At 29.7% G+C, this 16,876-nt stretch overlaps 1 protein-coding gene across 4 annotated transcripts in view; it reads left to right on the forward strand.

The window, feature by feature from the left end:
* The window catches only part of LOC140664088 (sodium channel protein Nach), a 28,833-nt gene extending 22,376 nt beyond the window's left edge, over nucleotides 1–6,457 (forward strand). For all 4 annotated transcript variants that reach the window (XM_072888818.1, XM_072888817.1, XM_072888820.1 and 1 more), the window contains 4 exons: nucleotides 2,916–2,969; nucleotides 3,202–3,367; nucleotides 3,490–3,596; nucleotides 4,732–6,457. In XM_072888818.1, coding sequence (XP_072744919.1) covers nucleotides 2,916–2,969; nucleotides 3,202–3,367; nucleotides 3,490–3,596; nucleotides 4,732–5,003 — 599 coding nt within the window. In that variant the 3' untranslated portion in view covers nucleotides 5,004–6,457. The remainder of the gene's footprint in view (nucleotides 1–2,915; nucleotides 2,970–3,201; nucleotides 3,368–3,489; nucleotides 3,597–4,731) is intronic.
* The last annotated feature ends 10,419 nt before the right edge of the window (nucleotides 6,458–16,876 follow it).

Raw genomic sequence — 16,876 nt, forward strand, 5'->3', positions numbered from 1 at the left:
TAACAAATAAATCTTACACTAATTCACATTTTTGTGTTAATTTTTTACATATTATTTGTGTTATTTGTTTACATATTTGCCTTCTGTTAAATTAACATTGAAATTAGAGTGGATAAATTGGGACACGAGAAATGTGTTAAATTTAACACAAAATTTTTTACCATGTAGGTTCGTCTTCATCAATGAATTCTTTAATTTCAAATATTTTTTTACATATGAAAATATTATGACATATTGAATTGAAAACAATTAAAAAATTAAATTTATAAAGTTTTAACAATTAAACAAGTAAAAATTTTCATTTACATATTAAGATTACATATTATCATGTACATATTAATGTATGTACGTTCAGATGCAAGTAAAAATATGATAAATTAAAGAAGTCTTAAAAATGCATTAAGAATGGAAAAAATTATATAAAGGAGCAATCTATTTATATTATTAACTTTTGACTATTGTGCATTTATAATGTTTGGTAGCTCTATTAACTGAAACTATTAAATATTAGAGAGGTGTATGTACAAACCATAGCTTACAATATGTAATTGTAACATTCCATCAATTGAGGCGAGCACGTCATCAAATGCAACAGGATGTTCCACATAATAATCACGAATAATACTTTATTTATCTAATGTGTGGCCACATCATTTTGTGTAGTTGAAAGCTCTGACAAAATGGCTCGATACTAACTTGATTAGCTCTGATCGAATCGTATTTCCGAGCGATAAGCGAGTTTAAATGTTAAAAGAACGAACAGTAGTTTTTTCTCTCTCTCTCTTCTAAACTCTTGCGAGAATGTGAGCTTCCATTGGCGTTTCTTCACACTGTACCAAAGTATATTGAGGCTGACAATTCCACAATATTACTAGCAATCTTCGGAGCAAATCGTATTGCTACCACTTTGCACTTTTGTTTTCTCTTCAAATTTCTATTTCCTAGCTCTTACACCTTTCATTCGCAGTTGAAAAAATTATAGTCATATATATATATATATTATATATCAGAAAAAGAAAGAAAAATAATATCTGTATTATTCTGTGTTATTATATAAAATATTGCAAAGATTATTAGAGATTCATAGCAATATTTACTTTAAAAATAATCATTCTATTTTCATTTGTCAAAAATTGAGAAATTAATAAAAGAAGAAAAATAAGAAATCAAATTGACAATGAGTGAGCCAATATGTTGATAACGTTATAAATAACGCATCTTTCAAAGTCAATAAGATTATCTTCAATTCTTGCTTTTTTTTTATATTGATATTAGTTTTAGTTTTTTTTCTTTTTGTCATAAAAGAAAAAACAAGAATGCATAATAATGTTAAATCAATAAAACATATGGATAAAAATAAATAGTACAGAAAAGTGCAGAATAAAAATACTCACAATATAAATTATAAATGTAAATATAATATACCAAGAGATTAATTGCAATATATACGCGCATGAATTATAATTGTTATCAATGATATGAACTAAAACAAGGAATTGAAAATTAAAAACAAAAGAAAAAAAAATATAAAATGAGATATAATGAAAGATATTATTCGTAATAAACATTCAGATCGAAACAGTCATGATTGTAATAATTGAAAGAAATGCGTAAGCCGCAACGAAGGTGATTTATTTTACTCAGAAATATTACTGGACGATTTATTTTAATCAGAAATATTACTTGAGAAGGCTAGAGGAATGAGATTGAAGAAGGCGAAAATACGCGGTAAGGACCGTATCTCATTGGATAAATCGGGTTTCTCCCGGTCCCGTGTACCCTCTTACATCCCGGCGATTTCTTTCTTCCATCACGAAGTCGAGAGGCATGGGCGGCAATCTGTAAAGGAACATTGCGCGCCGCATTGCGAAGCGTACGCGTTCGCGAGCTTTCTAACGAGGCTTTACCACGGGTGGCTTAAAGCATTAAAGCGGATCGTGCGAAGCACCGGCACCGCTCTGTAGGATTAACTTACCGTAGCCGAGGCTCTTTCTGTAGCAAAGAAGAGAAACGCGCTAAAAGCCGAGTTCCTCGCTCTCTCTCTCTCTCTTTCTCTCTCTCTCTCTCTCTCTCTCTCTCTCTCTCTTTCCTCTTTTTCTTTCTCTCCTTCTTCTCTCTCTCTCTCTCTCTCTCTCTCTCTCTTTTCCTTTTTCCGTTCCCTTCTTTCGTTTTAAAGCTGCTCCGATTGCTCTTTTTCTCGCGCGTTCTATCGATATCACAGGGTGCTTGGACTCGTTTTTCTCGCGACTGCCTTCTTCGTTTTCCATATTAATCAACAACACGTGCGACAACGATGCTTCGCGTGATGTATCCTCTATACGTTCTACCTCGTACTGTTCAAAATATGATATATTTTTGCAAACTTTTATTTTTGTAGTTTTATGTAGGAAAGTAAGATTTAGACGATAACAATTTTATCTTGCCAAATGCAATATAATATAATGAAGCTTTAGCTTGTTTAGGATTACGAGGAAACAACATAAATTCTCAATGAGTTTTGCCAATTCGAGCAATCTGTATAGTTGATAGTAATAATTAAAGAAGGCGATAGAAATAGAGAAGATAAAGAGAGAATACATAATTTTATCGAAATTTAGATTAAAATGTAACCGTGTCATGTTCTTATAAAACATAGCTTGACGTTTTAAAAACGTGATTTAAAAAATCTTTTTATATCACAATTCTAATATATTTACAAGCGAGAACGTTATAAAATATAACTATAGTTAAGTTGGATATATGGATTTGTTTGCGTCTGAATTTATTATATAGGTATAAGTGGTACTTTAGTCAGTTTCAATCACGTATACAAATTCTATTTCTTTTATACAAATTAATTTTACAAATATTTTTATTTATAATAGATTTATATATGTTACTATATAAAATTTGCATATATCTATGTTTTATTTTAGATTCGCAGCGTGTTTGTACCAATATAGATTTAGTCTGTCTGACTAAATATAAGTGTAAGTATTCTGTTATCAGTACATTGTCAATTTAGAATTCATTCAATTCTCTTTTGTTATATATAAAGGAAGAGAATTGAAAAAACTCTAAATTGACAATGTATACAATTATAAATTACTAATTCAAATATTTCAATTCAATATAAATTATTAATTCACAATTCTAAATACATTAATTACGGAACCAATATCTGCTAAATAAATATTTTCAATTCTTTTCTATATGATGTAGCTAAATGGTGGACCGTTTATCCTTATGAAGATAAAAATGAGATCCTTCCGAACAGCGAATGGGCTTTGCATTGCCACAAATGCTATCCTACTTGCGACGATACTAGTTATGATGTGTTGAGTTCAAAGAGTTACATGTCTCCCGGTCATTACAGAACTGAATTACTGTAAGTATGTGACGTCCTTATCAATATATATAAATATCTTTTTAAATACAGAGAAAAAAATCCTCTGAATCTCAATCCCAGAAGAGAAGTTAAAATAAAAAAGTAGCTCAATTCCATTTCAGTTCGAATTTTAATGTCACGGATCAAGGGATACTGCATGTTTTTTTCTCGAAATACGGTTCAATCAGGTTGAAGCAAGATGTAATTTATTATTGGTACGACCTCCTGAGTAAGTATACATTGACAAAAGATTTCATTTGAGTGGAGTTTGAAACAGAGTCGAAGACTGTTATCATAATTGTGTATGAATCGAAATTTTTAAATATTCTTGTTATAAAATAAGAATTTTTAAGAAAGATTATCAAGTACAATTTAATATTTTAAATCAAAATAATATCAGTTATCAACTTAAGATTCTTTACTCGATTAATAATGCATTTATAATGTTATTTTACTTTTGTGAAATATATTTCAATAAAACTTCTCTAACAAAAATCATAGAGTAAGATAAAAAAGATTGGTACAGAGAATTACATCAAACTTTATAATTATATTCATGAAGTTGACATTAATAATATTAGATGAACATTGTGTTATAATTAGATTTTTAAAAAAATAATTCTAAAGATTTTTGATTTGATAATACTTTTAATTAGTTGCATGCCATAAAGCAAATCATAAAATGTCAATGCATTTGCTATGTAAATTAGCAATAGGAAAATCTTTTTTACAACTGATACAAAATATATGAAAAAGACACAAACAAAATGAAAGATAACATAATATGGAAGAGAAATTTTTGCCCTTCTGTAAGATACTCGAGGGTTTTTAAAAATGGAATTTTAATATCCGACCGTATGTAATGTTTTTCCATTCTTTCTGATACTCCGTACAAAAAGAGAAACTTTTTTTCTTCGTGTAGAAGGCAATTTCTAGTTGCTAATTCATTTTGCGAACTACTGAAGTAACAAATATTTTGAGGCATATGATTTTAACATGATTTGATGATTTATATATATATATATATATATATATATATATATTTCGAAAATCAGAAAAAACAATATTTAATTTCTATTTTTAAATAAATATTGATTATTATTTTTGAACTCACTTAAAATATAGTATCGTATTTGACCTGTAAGGTATTGATTAAAGAGCAGCAGTCTTGTAAAAAAGGAAAAGAAAATGGCAGTGAGATATCGTTGTAAAAATCCATTATCGTTTTTACAGCGTAAATCGCCGCTGCACGTTTCTTATCCTTTTAAGTACGACATTAAAAAACGCGCGGCCGTTTCATCGGATCGTCTTATCCTTCTACGCTATCAAGACAGCCATGTCGTAAAGACTTGGTCATTTTGCAGGCGATATCGGCGGTATATGTGGTGTCTTCATCGGCTTTAGTTTCATCAGCATCGTGGAGATACTGTATTTTCTAGTTCTCATGCTCCTCGATTTATTTTGCGGAAAATCGGTCTTACAAGAAGACAACGATCAAGAAAAGAAGATTAAATCAATTCCTAATCAGACTATACAGACAATTTATTGGAACGAATTGTTACCACGATCTTGGCAATCGGTGAAATTTTCTGGTTGGTCAAACAATGATCAGCTTTCTAACAACAGGGTTAGATAATGATACGACCGGCGAGCTATCATGAAACTATTCGGAAAGGTGTTCAATCGGAACGATTCTGTTCAGTTGTCCTTTCGTGAACGTTCGGATAATACTCAATACGATCGGACAATTTCTAACGCCTTGCAAGCAAACGGAAAATCAGTTCCAATCGGGATAAAACCTTGGTCAAAAAAAATTTCGGAAGACCATTACCGTTTGTTTCGACATGCAACAACGACAAGACGGTTCCAAAAAAAAATTGACAATTTAAATACACGGACAGAATCGTGATCGAAAACTCGCTAGTCGAAAACTTGCGATGGGAATCGTAAAAGTTTCATGATAGCTCCCGTGATTATGACCGGTTGATTAAAGAGGTTTCGATTTTTCTAAAATTATATTATCGTATTAATTTTGTAATTTTTAATGTCATTAATTCTGTGATAAAATTCTATATTGTTATAAAAGATTGTTATAAAGAGCAAAAAGTAGTGTACTAGATTATAAATTAATGAATATTTCCATAGTGTTTTAAGTTTTCCAGCGAACCATCGATATTATATGTTGTATATAATATAACCTTAGAAAGTGTGCCGTAATAATAATTTTATAAAATTTTAGTAGTCAGTTTTGCACAATTAAACTGCACATAAGGTTATCGAAGACTTATTTAAAGAATTTTAAGTACGATAGAAATAGACAGATTTTACACAGAATGGCACATTTTTTATGACGAAGTATCAAATTTTAATAACACGTTTTAAATTTAAAAAATGCTTTTTACTAAATAAAACATGGATAGGAAATTATTACAATTCATTACAATAAATAATGACTTATACGTATATTATCCAAATATATATTAAATATCAAAGTATCAAAGATTTTAGATTAGTATAGGATTGTAGAAATGATTAATTACATAAATCGGTGCAATTATTATCCACAATTTAGAAAGAACTTTATAAGCAATTTCAAGTCGTCAATTGTCACATTAAGGGCGATATTGTTAGATAAGAAGACATTATTAATGAGAGAAGTGCTAAACAATGAGACGGCAGTTGTTTACGAGAGAACATACGGAGAGGCTATAATACCCTGTACGCTGTAAGAGCATGAATGGGACGTGATAGATACACGAGGCTGCATGGGAATTGTTATCTGCAGCGATGACACTCACCGGAGACACGTAATTAATTTCTCAGCGTAATTATAGTTTTTAATAGACGTTTACGTAAATTTATATTGGAAATAAAAGCTCATATAACAGAACATTTATCGAATATTTATCGAAATAACGTGTTTAAAACGACTTTAATGATCAATCGGATTTCGATTGACTTTGCAAACATGTAATCGAATCTTGCAATCCAATGTTAACAATTCAATATTATAGTAAATAAATTTGACTGTTTGTAAATATTGCTTGTTAGTATTGATCGTGCATGTAATTTCATAAATATTAATAAGAGATCGGTTGTATTTTATATATTGTAAATACATATAAAATATAAAATATTTTGAAAATATTCTGTTATTATATCATTCGTAATTTTATGTATACTATATCATAAAGCAACACCAGAATTTTAAAATAAATTTTGAAGAAAAAAGAATAAAAAGAAAATGTTTAGAAAAATTGATATATATAATAATTATAATAATTAAACAATTAAAATATATAAATCACGCGCTGTGTGTGCTAATAAATAATAAAAAAATAGTTTTCTTTGAAATTTTTATAATCAATTTTATTCTTATTAATACTAAGATCGGTACAGTTTAGAGAATTACCTAAAAAAATATATATAATAATATTCGATTAAATTTGTAATCATAGAATTTTTATGTGAACTTTGTTAGTAAAATTTGCAGAGATTATGCTTGACCGGCAACCAGTAGTTGTGCGCGACAAACTTTCATGAGCCAAGTCAGGATGGTCTCGAGAGAGAACTAGGGTAGGGGAAGGCAAATATTATTAACAGGACAGGTACTAAACGGTTTGCGGTAGCGATGTACCCGGCGAAATCGAATGACGATGGCCAAGAGCACGCGGGTAAAGTGGGAAGAAAAATGTGGCTATCATGGTTGCGGTGCGGTAATAATCTTTCTGTGGATATCACCACCTACTATATATATCCGATACTGACAGGCCGCGCAAGGAGTCAGATTCCATGTGGGGGAAGATTTATTAACAAAAGCTACACCGTAGGACGCTGATAAATTGTCGATAAAAAAAGAACGACGCCATGTCGACCCCGATGCCTTCTTGACAATCCTTTCATTCTTTCTTAACTTGGTATTCCATTATTATAGGCTTTCTATTTTAGGATGATATATGTGAGATGTATGCTATGAAATATATTTAATTAATATTTTAATACAAAAGCTAAACAATATCTTGTCTTTTTTCATTGTATTTTACAACATAAAATATTATTGAAATTAATATTTTTCAATTAGCAATGTTATAAAAAATGTAAATTATGTTGTCGGTATTTACTATGTTATGTTAATGTAATATGTGATAAAATGGTAATATAGAATTCTATTCTTATGCATAAATTCTTTAAAAAATTTTATCTTTATTTTTCAGTTTTAAATAGCAGGTTCTCACACTAATTAGATATTAAAAATAAATATAAAAGATATTAAAAATAAAAAGTGAGAAATAATTTTTAGACGTATAGCATTCTATCATACTACACAGTAATAGTGCATGATCATGTAACACACACACACACACAAAACGAAAAAAAACCATATAATATTTTAAAATTTTATAACCTGTTTAAAATTTGTGATTTATTGATAAATAGATTAGAATATCATAATTTTAAACTAAAATATCAAAATATCATTAATTGTATTATTACATCTATAAAATTATATTCTGTAGAATAATATCTTTCACACTTGAATGAGTATATTTTGTTTTAGAATAATAAAAGCTGTTTTATATAAAAGATTTGTAATATGTATATATTGTAATATGTACATATATATATAAGGTAATATATATTTATATTCGTATAAAAGATAAAAACAAGCATATATATACACATAGAGCATTCAGTTTATAAATATTTCTGTTTACAGGATTTCCCTTTTTTTATGAATGTTATTTGAATTATATATGTTTACTATTTACATAATTTTTTATTTTATTTCAATATTATATAGTGGCATCTCTCTCTCTCTCTCAAAATTAAACGAAAAATAAATTATACTTTCATTTATCTATGCATGTAAAACTTAATTTTTAAAAAGTTGTTTTTTTTATCGCTTATACAGAATATTAACAGTACATTAGTACTCTTAATTTTGTTGATGAAAAATCGATATTAATTATCTTTTATTAAGCAAAAATCGATATCAAATTATTGAGACATAAAGTTTATTAAATTTATTCAGTATCAAGTTTGTGTGTGTATGTATATATGTGTACGTGCGCGTGCGCAAGGTTATCTTTTATAATTATCCCTTTTTCTTTTTTTAATTGGAAAGTTTGTAATATTTAGTTCATATATTTAATCCGAAGAAATTTGTTTTGCGTTACATTTGTTATCATCAATCATTTCAAGCTTGTTAATTCGACATTTGTCCGAGTTATATTTGCACTATGTGCTATCTGAATGTCGCAAAGTGAAGTCTCGACAAGTAATCTTGACTAGTACAATTCGAACTTTGCTGCTTTGGACATATCGGGTAAATATCTATCCTAACAAAGCTGTGTACGTGTATGTAAATGGAGATAACGATCCTGCATAGATAAATCAATCTTCCAATAGAACAGAAATGCTCGATACATTTCATATTCAAGAATATTCCTTCCCAATAGGAAAACAGCTATATATGTATAAATAAGTATGCAGAATACTATTCTCAAATTTCCAATAAGGTATTTTGAGAAATTGCAATATATATATATATATATATATATATATATATATATATATATATATATATAAATTTAATTTGTAATAAGTTTTTAAGACATAAAATACAACAAAAAAATGACTACATGTTTCCAATTTTTCTAATTTTTGTTGTATTTGAAATATATCTCAAAACCTTATTTCAAATTAAAGTTTTGCATCAAAATATCGTTAAATATTTATATTGAAAAACTTTTTGTCTTATTTTAGGGATAATATAAATTTATTACAAATAAAAAAATATATTAGACATTAAATTATAAGGCTCTGTATAATTACTAAAGAATCTTTTTAAATCCATGACTTAATGCGAACATTTTAATTAGTGATTAGAGTATATTTTATGCGTTGAAAATGGCCAAAAAATTGGTCGAAACGTCCGCTTTTACATAGTTCGTGTCATACTCTATTTTATATGTTACCTTTCGAGTTCTTAAAAGAATTTTTTGTATACGCGAATCAATACAATTGTAATAATGGCTATAGAATCAATGATAATAACATTGTACTTTTCGGTCCAACATAATTAAAGCATTGTACAAATTAGAATTTGTTCACCAACAGAACCTGGCCTTTTCTCCTATTTCTAAAGTATATTTGTATACTAAACTTCTAAAATTAAAATATATTAAGTTAACTTCTACAATTTTTTAATTCCTTTTAACGCTTGATTATTTGCATATATACATCTATCTTTTCCGCAGACAATGTATTTTAATTATGATTAAAAAAATAAAGTTTTCTGATATATTAAATTTTGATATGTTCATCAATGATAAATTTAATCGATTTTGTATTTGTCTTTTCGCTATATCTCTGATGTGCATCCGTTTACCGCTATCGTTAATTTCGCATCCAAGGATGCGCGAACATAATGCCAATAGACTCTATGCGTTGTGCAGAGTATCGGCGTGGGTGTCGCCTGTGTCTGGCGGAAACCAAAGGGGCGTGAAATACGAGGGATATGCGTATGCGTTACCGCACCTGCGTATCGCACGAATTATTGCAACAGCATTGTTGTGCGGCGATTAACCTTTAGAATATTAAAACGTTGATCGTGCTGCTCGTTAATATTTTTTACAAGAAACGCCTACTTTGAATATATCTTTTACTCTAAGTCTTATAAAAAGAAATCAACTCGACAGTAAAAAAATTAAAAGAATAAAATAAAAAAATATATAAATTAGTTTTCCAAATATCTATTTATTAGTTTTATTACAGGGTGCCTACTTAAATTTTATAAAAAAATTCTTTTAGTTTCTAGGTATTTTTGTTAAAAATTTCAGGTAAAAAATATATTTTTAAAATTTTTTAATACAACTAGAATTACGGATAATTATTTATTTTAGAATTATTATTATAGAAGCACGAAGATACGGGCGTCTCACTTCGATACTTATATGTCCGGCATCTCGGACGATTTAATTTGTTTGATTAATATTTTAATCATTTGTACGTATAGAATTTTTTCTAGGATTATTGTAGTAGAATTTTCAAGTATCTAAAATTTAATAAGAAATCCGTCAGCGGACAAAGACGCAGGGTGAACTTGGCGTTTCAGTCTGTCCTACTTTTTTTTATTTAATAGTCAGATTTATTTATTTAATCTATTAAGAATTCTAGAACTATTAAAAATAAAGTCAGAACTTTCTACAATTAATAAATTCCACAAAGTAAGATACCACATCGACTGTTTACAATGTGAGAACAAAATTATCAAAAAGAGAACTTTCGAAAAAATTCCCCTGAATTGCAATAAAATTCCATGAGACTTCCTTGACTTTTCCAAAAGAAATCCATGAGAATTTCAGGTGTTTAATGTTTTTCCAGAGAATAGACCCTCTCTGATTATTCGAAGAGAATTTCTAAAAACTGATTCTCTCTCTCTCTCTCTCTCTCTCTCTTTGTATATATCCTATAAATATTTATAATGTAAAAATTTATTTTATGTACATGGCAAGAATTGTTTGCCATTTTTTTCTTTAGTTAATTTAAAATTAAGAATAATTTCTACTTTTTAAAAAAAACTTTTTAAGAATACTAATCTATATAATAAAACAACACATAAAATAAAATTTAGAATTTAAGAAATGCAAAAGTATACTACCTCTGCATTTATTCTACATATTTTATATATGTCTATATATCGTTATATCTTATATTTTTTTTATTGATTTTTTTATTAAGTTCTTTTTATCGACTCATATACGAAGAGCTACATCAAATATATCTGATGAAATTGGAGTTTCGAAGAACTATCACGTAACATGTTTCCGTGTGTGAAATCCAACCCCTTCAACTTGGTACTTCGCACGAAAAATCATCAAATCGGTTTACAAGCGATAAAAGATCCGAAAAAGAAGACTGTTTCAATATTCCTTCGGGTGACACGGTGGCATTTTATGAACTCCACAGTTTTCCGTCTCACGGACAGTTAGAGGCGTATACGTGCACCACCAGGACGAATAGATGGCCAATTCAATCGTCGATATTGATGTCGACTAGCTCGGGGGCAGTGGTTCCTGGCTGTCAAAACAAAGTAATTTATCTGCGGATCCACCGTCTCACGTCGCGGCGTGCACGTGGTCATGCTTGTTACAAATCGCCGGCCACCGTCAGTCAGGTTCGATGGTTCCACTTCGTGTCTCCGGATTCCCGCACACCGGATTGCCGCAGCTGTTCCCGGATCACGGAATTTCGTAGGATCGATCTCGTGCAGCCGCTCCCGAGAACAGTGATAAATAATTACGCTTCTTACTTCGACAAGCCTTCCTTACAAAGTGAATAAGTTCCTTAAGCGAGCTATTAGTTTCTTATCTTTCTTTTTATATTATTATTAAAACATTTTTTTTCGATTCGCCTATTCGAAGAATACATCGAAATCATCAAGTACCTCGATATTTTCGGTGAGAATCTTTGTTATCCTCTTGTCAAAAAAAAAATATTAATATTGCATTTTTAGATTTCAAGAATATATTATGAGTTTTGCGCTTAATACAGTTTTAAATGAAACACAAAAATGTATGATAAAACACAGTTGATTTAATATTTCGATGTTATTTGAAGTACATCTAATTAGATGTTTCCAATTTTATGAACGAAAACTCAATTTGGCTCCGCTTTGACAACCTGGCACGATTTTGTATTTATTTAAGGATCGATTATATTCATATATATTTTTGTTATATATATTTATATATATTGCTGAAATAAGATAAAAGAATTTAATATTTTATTCAAATACTTGTGTATTATTTCTGCGAAATCTGAAATCATAATTCATTCATTCTTTTCATCGAGCAATTATGAATATTTTATACAGCAGACGTTTAATATTTCTCGAGATTTTAAGTGCTCGATAATGGGTGCTCACCAGCGATGAGCGAGTGGCTGTCGATTGGATTATTGAATTATATGCGCGGACGATATTGTTCCCCACGAATTCGAACTTTCGCCGTACGTATGTATATCCCGCCCGATTGAGCGTAGAATTTCCAGACATCAAAGCTCGTCGATTCAGAGTCCGACGTCACTTGGGCGAAGTTCCAGTACGTAAGGAGGAAATGAATAGACAAGGCGGTCGGCGGAATGAATAGGAAGAGATGTCTGTTCCGACATTGTTTGCGTGGCTTTACTGGGGGCTTTGAGAGCTTCCTTGAAAGGAACGTCACTATCAGGACTAGAAACGGGACGAAACGAACAAAAATTTTAAAGTCGACAAACTTTGTGCTCGTGCAATACATTTCAAAGTTAAAAGAATCTCTAAAGAAATCAAATTTAATATTAATAATATTGTCTGAAGAATTAAGCATTCGATTTCTTTTTAAAACAATATTAATATTGCACTTAACGATCTTTTCTTATTTTTTAATGTGTTTGCTAAAATATAATAGAAAATTTTTCAATTTAGTATAATATAATTCATTTTAAATTTAGCATTAGCTATTAATATTAAAAATGTATACTTTATTAGTATTAATATACTTTATTTTCTTTTAGATCTGTTGCCTTTTAACATGTAACAGTAGATTTTTTTATTTTTTATCACAATCTTATAATCTTAGAATCGATAAAATATTTAAAAAAGGACACAGACGAAATACATACTAGCGTTACTTCAATATTTTACTTAAAAATGTCTAAAAAAACCTGGTAGCACCTTATATATGTATCATGTATTTATCTGAATAATAAAATCTAGGGAGAAGAATAATGATAAAGTTTCGAAAAGTTTATAGAGACTTAAATTAGAATTGTCATTTGTATTGGAACGGAGAGAAATTTCTCCTCTTTTTTTCCTAGCGAATCAACCACTCGATGAACCACTTCCTGCGTTCGTTCGTTTTTCCACCTTTTCGCCTCGCTCTTTCCTCAGCCCTTCTTCAGTTTCATTTCGTTTCTCGCTTCATCTAGCATCAACTTTATTCTGCATTTCATTCCATTTCTTTTTTTCATCAGCATCCTTGCTTTCTATTCACCGTTCTCCTATTTCGTATGGTGGCATCTCTTTTTCATTCTTTTCATCTCGTAACACTTTGCTGCTGCCAATCCTTTGGATCAGAACTGTCCTTGTCGCCTTGTCAGATTCTACGATCGGAAGTAATATTCTAGTCACAAACTATCAACTACATTGAATTTTATGGACATAAAGAAGTAACCTTTTGTATCTTTACGTTAGAATGACAACAACAAATATTTTGGAATATATTATATTTGGAAATATATCATATTTTTTTAAAAATTTAGGGAAGTAAATTTGTACGCAAGAGAGTAAAATAACATTTTTTACAAATATTTTTTATAATGAGTACTTATCAAAAATTAGTTAAAATAAAAATATCGCTTGTAAACATAATCTTGAAAATATTATTTCGAGAATAAGATAGATGTTATATAGATATCAGAATATGCTGGCGACGCATATCAAAAGCCTTTGAAAAGCAATATAAATATTTTTATTATATTTGTTTAAATTAAATTATATTTTTTTATGAAAGTTAAAAATTGATAAATAAGTATATTAATAATAATTTTATAATTACGACTTCTAAAAAATCATAACATAATAACTTTATAAAAAATTAATTTTATATAACAAAATGTCAAATAAAATATTAAATAATAAAAATCGCATTTATCACAAAAGTCACGTATCAGTTGAAGATATCTACATATAGCATTGCGACGAAAAATAATCGTGGTCAGCAAATAAGAACTAAAATATCCATGCATCTCACGGATATGCTAGTTATGATTTATTACTATTGCATGTATAACTTCGCATATTTGCTTGAGTAAATCGGAATGCAATTTCGTCGCAGAAAGTGCTTTAAAGAATTATGAACTAACGTCGCGTCGTTCGCCGATGCGGACAATATGATGTCATATAAAATTACATTTACGCAGCAAATATGTAGAAATTGCTATTCTACACGAATGGAATGCATTGTTTCGGCAACAGAAATTAGTTCTGTCCATGACGTAATGATAAGCGACTGTGTCTGAACAAATTCCAAAATCTCATTCCGCGAATACATGCAGCCAGCATTTAAATTTTATTTCTCTTATGATACCAGACACTGACCATTCGTATATGAAAGTCATCTTGCGAAATATGACAATCTTTCCGATTATGTTTCTCGTTGTGTGCGCAGTGTTATGACATTTTCAAAACAATATGCAATATATTCCGTATTTTAAGGTGGAGATATTTTCTCATATTCCAATCATATGTAAGTTATTGCATACAGATAATACTATTGAAAACTATAGTAAATTAAAAAGTACAAATCTTTCTAAAATAATATTAAATACACACATAATATTAAAATATGTTAAATTAATATTTTATTTATATAATTATAAATTACTTAATAATACAATTTACTTTTTTATAATGAGTTAAAATTTTGAGAGAGAGAAAGAGAGAGAGAGAGAGAGAGAGAGAGAGAGAGAGAGAGAGAGAGAGAGAGAGAAACGCAGGAATAATATAATGCTTATATTCTGAAATAAAAAGTTTTTAATGGTTTTCAAATAATGATTGAAAATATAATGATCATTAATATATTGCGGTAAATTGTGATTTTTATACTAGTAGCGATGCATATCGAGAGAACGATATTTTTCTCTTAATAATAATGATATTTATGGATCTATCGAGCGTTTTTTTTTCTCTTTTTCTTTTTTTATCGTCAAAAATTATTTCTCAGTCTATATAAAGAAAAATATATGTTCCATGTCGTATAGAAACTTTCAAGTGTAACGTAAGCGTATAGAACTTTGTGAAGTGAGAATACGTGGTAAGATACGTATACGAAATAGATTGCAACTTTGCAACGGCCAGCTAAAAAGAAAGAAAGAATATTCCTAATACAATAAGGAAAAAGATTACGCCTTTGTTACGTAAAGTTTCAAAAGAAGACTGTTATTTTATGAAGATACCCATTGACTTCAATTTCCAATTATGTATTATAAGAAAATAGATTTTTTTGTTGGACTGATTGCTAAACATTTTAAATGCTTATAATTAATAAAAAATATTATAATTCTACTATTATATATATGTATATATTTTTTCTTTTATACAGCATTTTATGATATTTTATATAATATTTTATAACACATATGTAATATATATATGCTGCAAAGTATCAATACATTCAGATAATTTGACCAACACTCTTTTGATTGTCTAACTCTCGTAATAATAAAAATAAAATATTACATTTATATGATATATTTTTCGTTAAGAGAAACCTTTTTTTCCTAAATAATTTTAAATACAACTAATGAAAAGTTACGCAACTGTATATGTTGTGTTTTACGTAAATAAAAATTAGATACGGTCAGTCTGTGTCGATTTTTACGCGAATTAACGCCTCTGTGGTCCACTTTTCGCTGACGCTTTTTACGGATCGTTTAGCTATTTTCAGAGCTTTTTCCATGCAAAATCCTCGCGGAATTACATTGTCATTCGATAACATTTCGTTTTTCCGTTCTGACGTCATACGTGATATTTTAGACGATTGAAAGGCACTCATGCCGAGAAGAGAATACGGTGGAACGTCCTGAGGGAAGAAGAATAAGGACACCTATCTGAGGCAGAAGTGCAGCGAAGGGAAGAGAAAAGGGAAAATTGTACTTGCATGAATGGAACACGACTTTTCGATCCTATGGTTTCCTTTCCCCTCTATCTGTCGTGAACTAAAATTGCATCTACCGCTGATCTTGTTCGCTTCTCTCTTCCTGGCTTTACATCGCCCCGTTTGCAAATTCAAGACACGCTCATCCTAATTCAAACGACGATAAGTCGTCGTGCGCAATCATGTTCGCTCAAACATCGATGAGATTCGCGTTGGATGACAACGTAGAAGCCGAGATCTGATTAGATGAACTGATTAGATGGGGATAGAACAAGGTGACTGGTATGCAATCGGATAAGACAGATGAGAGGAGAGGTAAGCGCTGTAAGTCTGGAATGCTTTTGAAAATTCCGACGCTTTTATGAAAGCTAGCCGTACTAATTTCACAGGATTTGCTTCTCATCGAAAATTTCGCTTCTCCGAGATCTAATCGCGGAGAATAGCTTTACATATCTTATCCTTTGATTCCAGACACGTTTTCTAATCTGATAGCGGCAATTCAACGGCGATCTGCCGACGAACACGCAAGTATTGGTAGCAATAAGATGAGGAAACTGGGAATAAAAGGCAAATGTAAATGCAAATTCAGCGCGATGTCGCACAGGTAAGTGCTTCAAAATATGAGTTTGAATAAATGTTTGATACTAGAACAGTCGGATATTCAGAGTTTCATTCAAGCGGTACGCTTTAATAAATGTTTGTAGAGCACTCAAATTGCGAAATTTCTTTAATTATAAAGTTTCGTGATTAATTTAAAGTTTAACTTTCATTTGTAGAAACTCAATTCTGCGGTCTTTTTCTACATAATGTT

This window comes from Anoplolepis gracilipes, chromosome 3 (genome assembly GCF_047496725.1).
Source record: "Anoplolepis gracilipes chromosome 3, ASM4749672v1, whole genome shotgun sequence".
NCBI classification, from domain to species: Eukaryota; Metazoa; Arthropoda; class Insecta; order Hymenoptera; family Formicidae; genus Anoplolepis; species Anoplolepis gracilipes.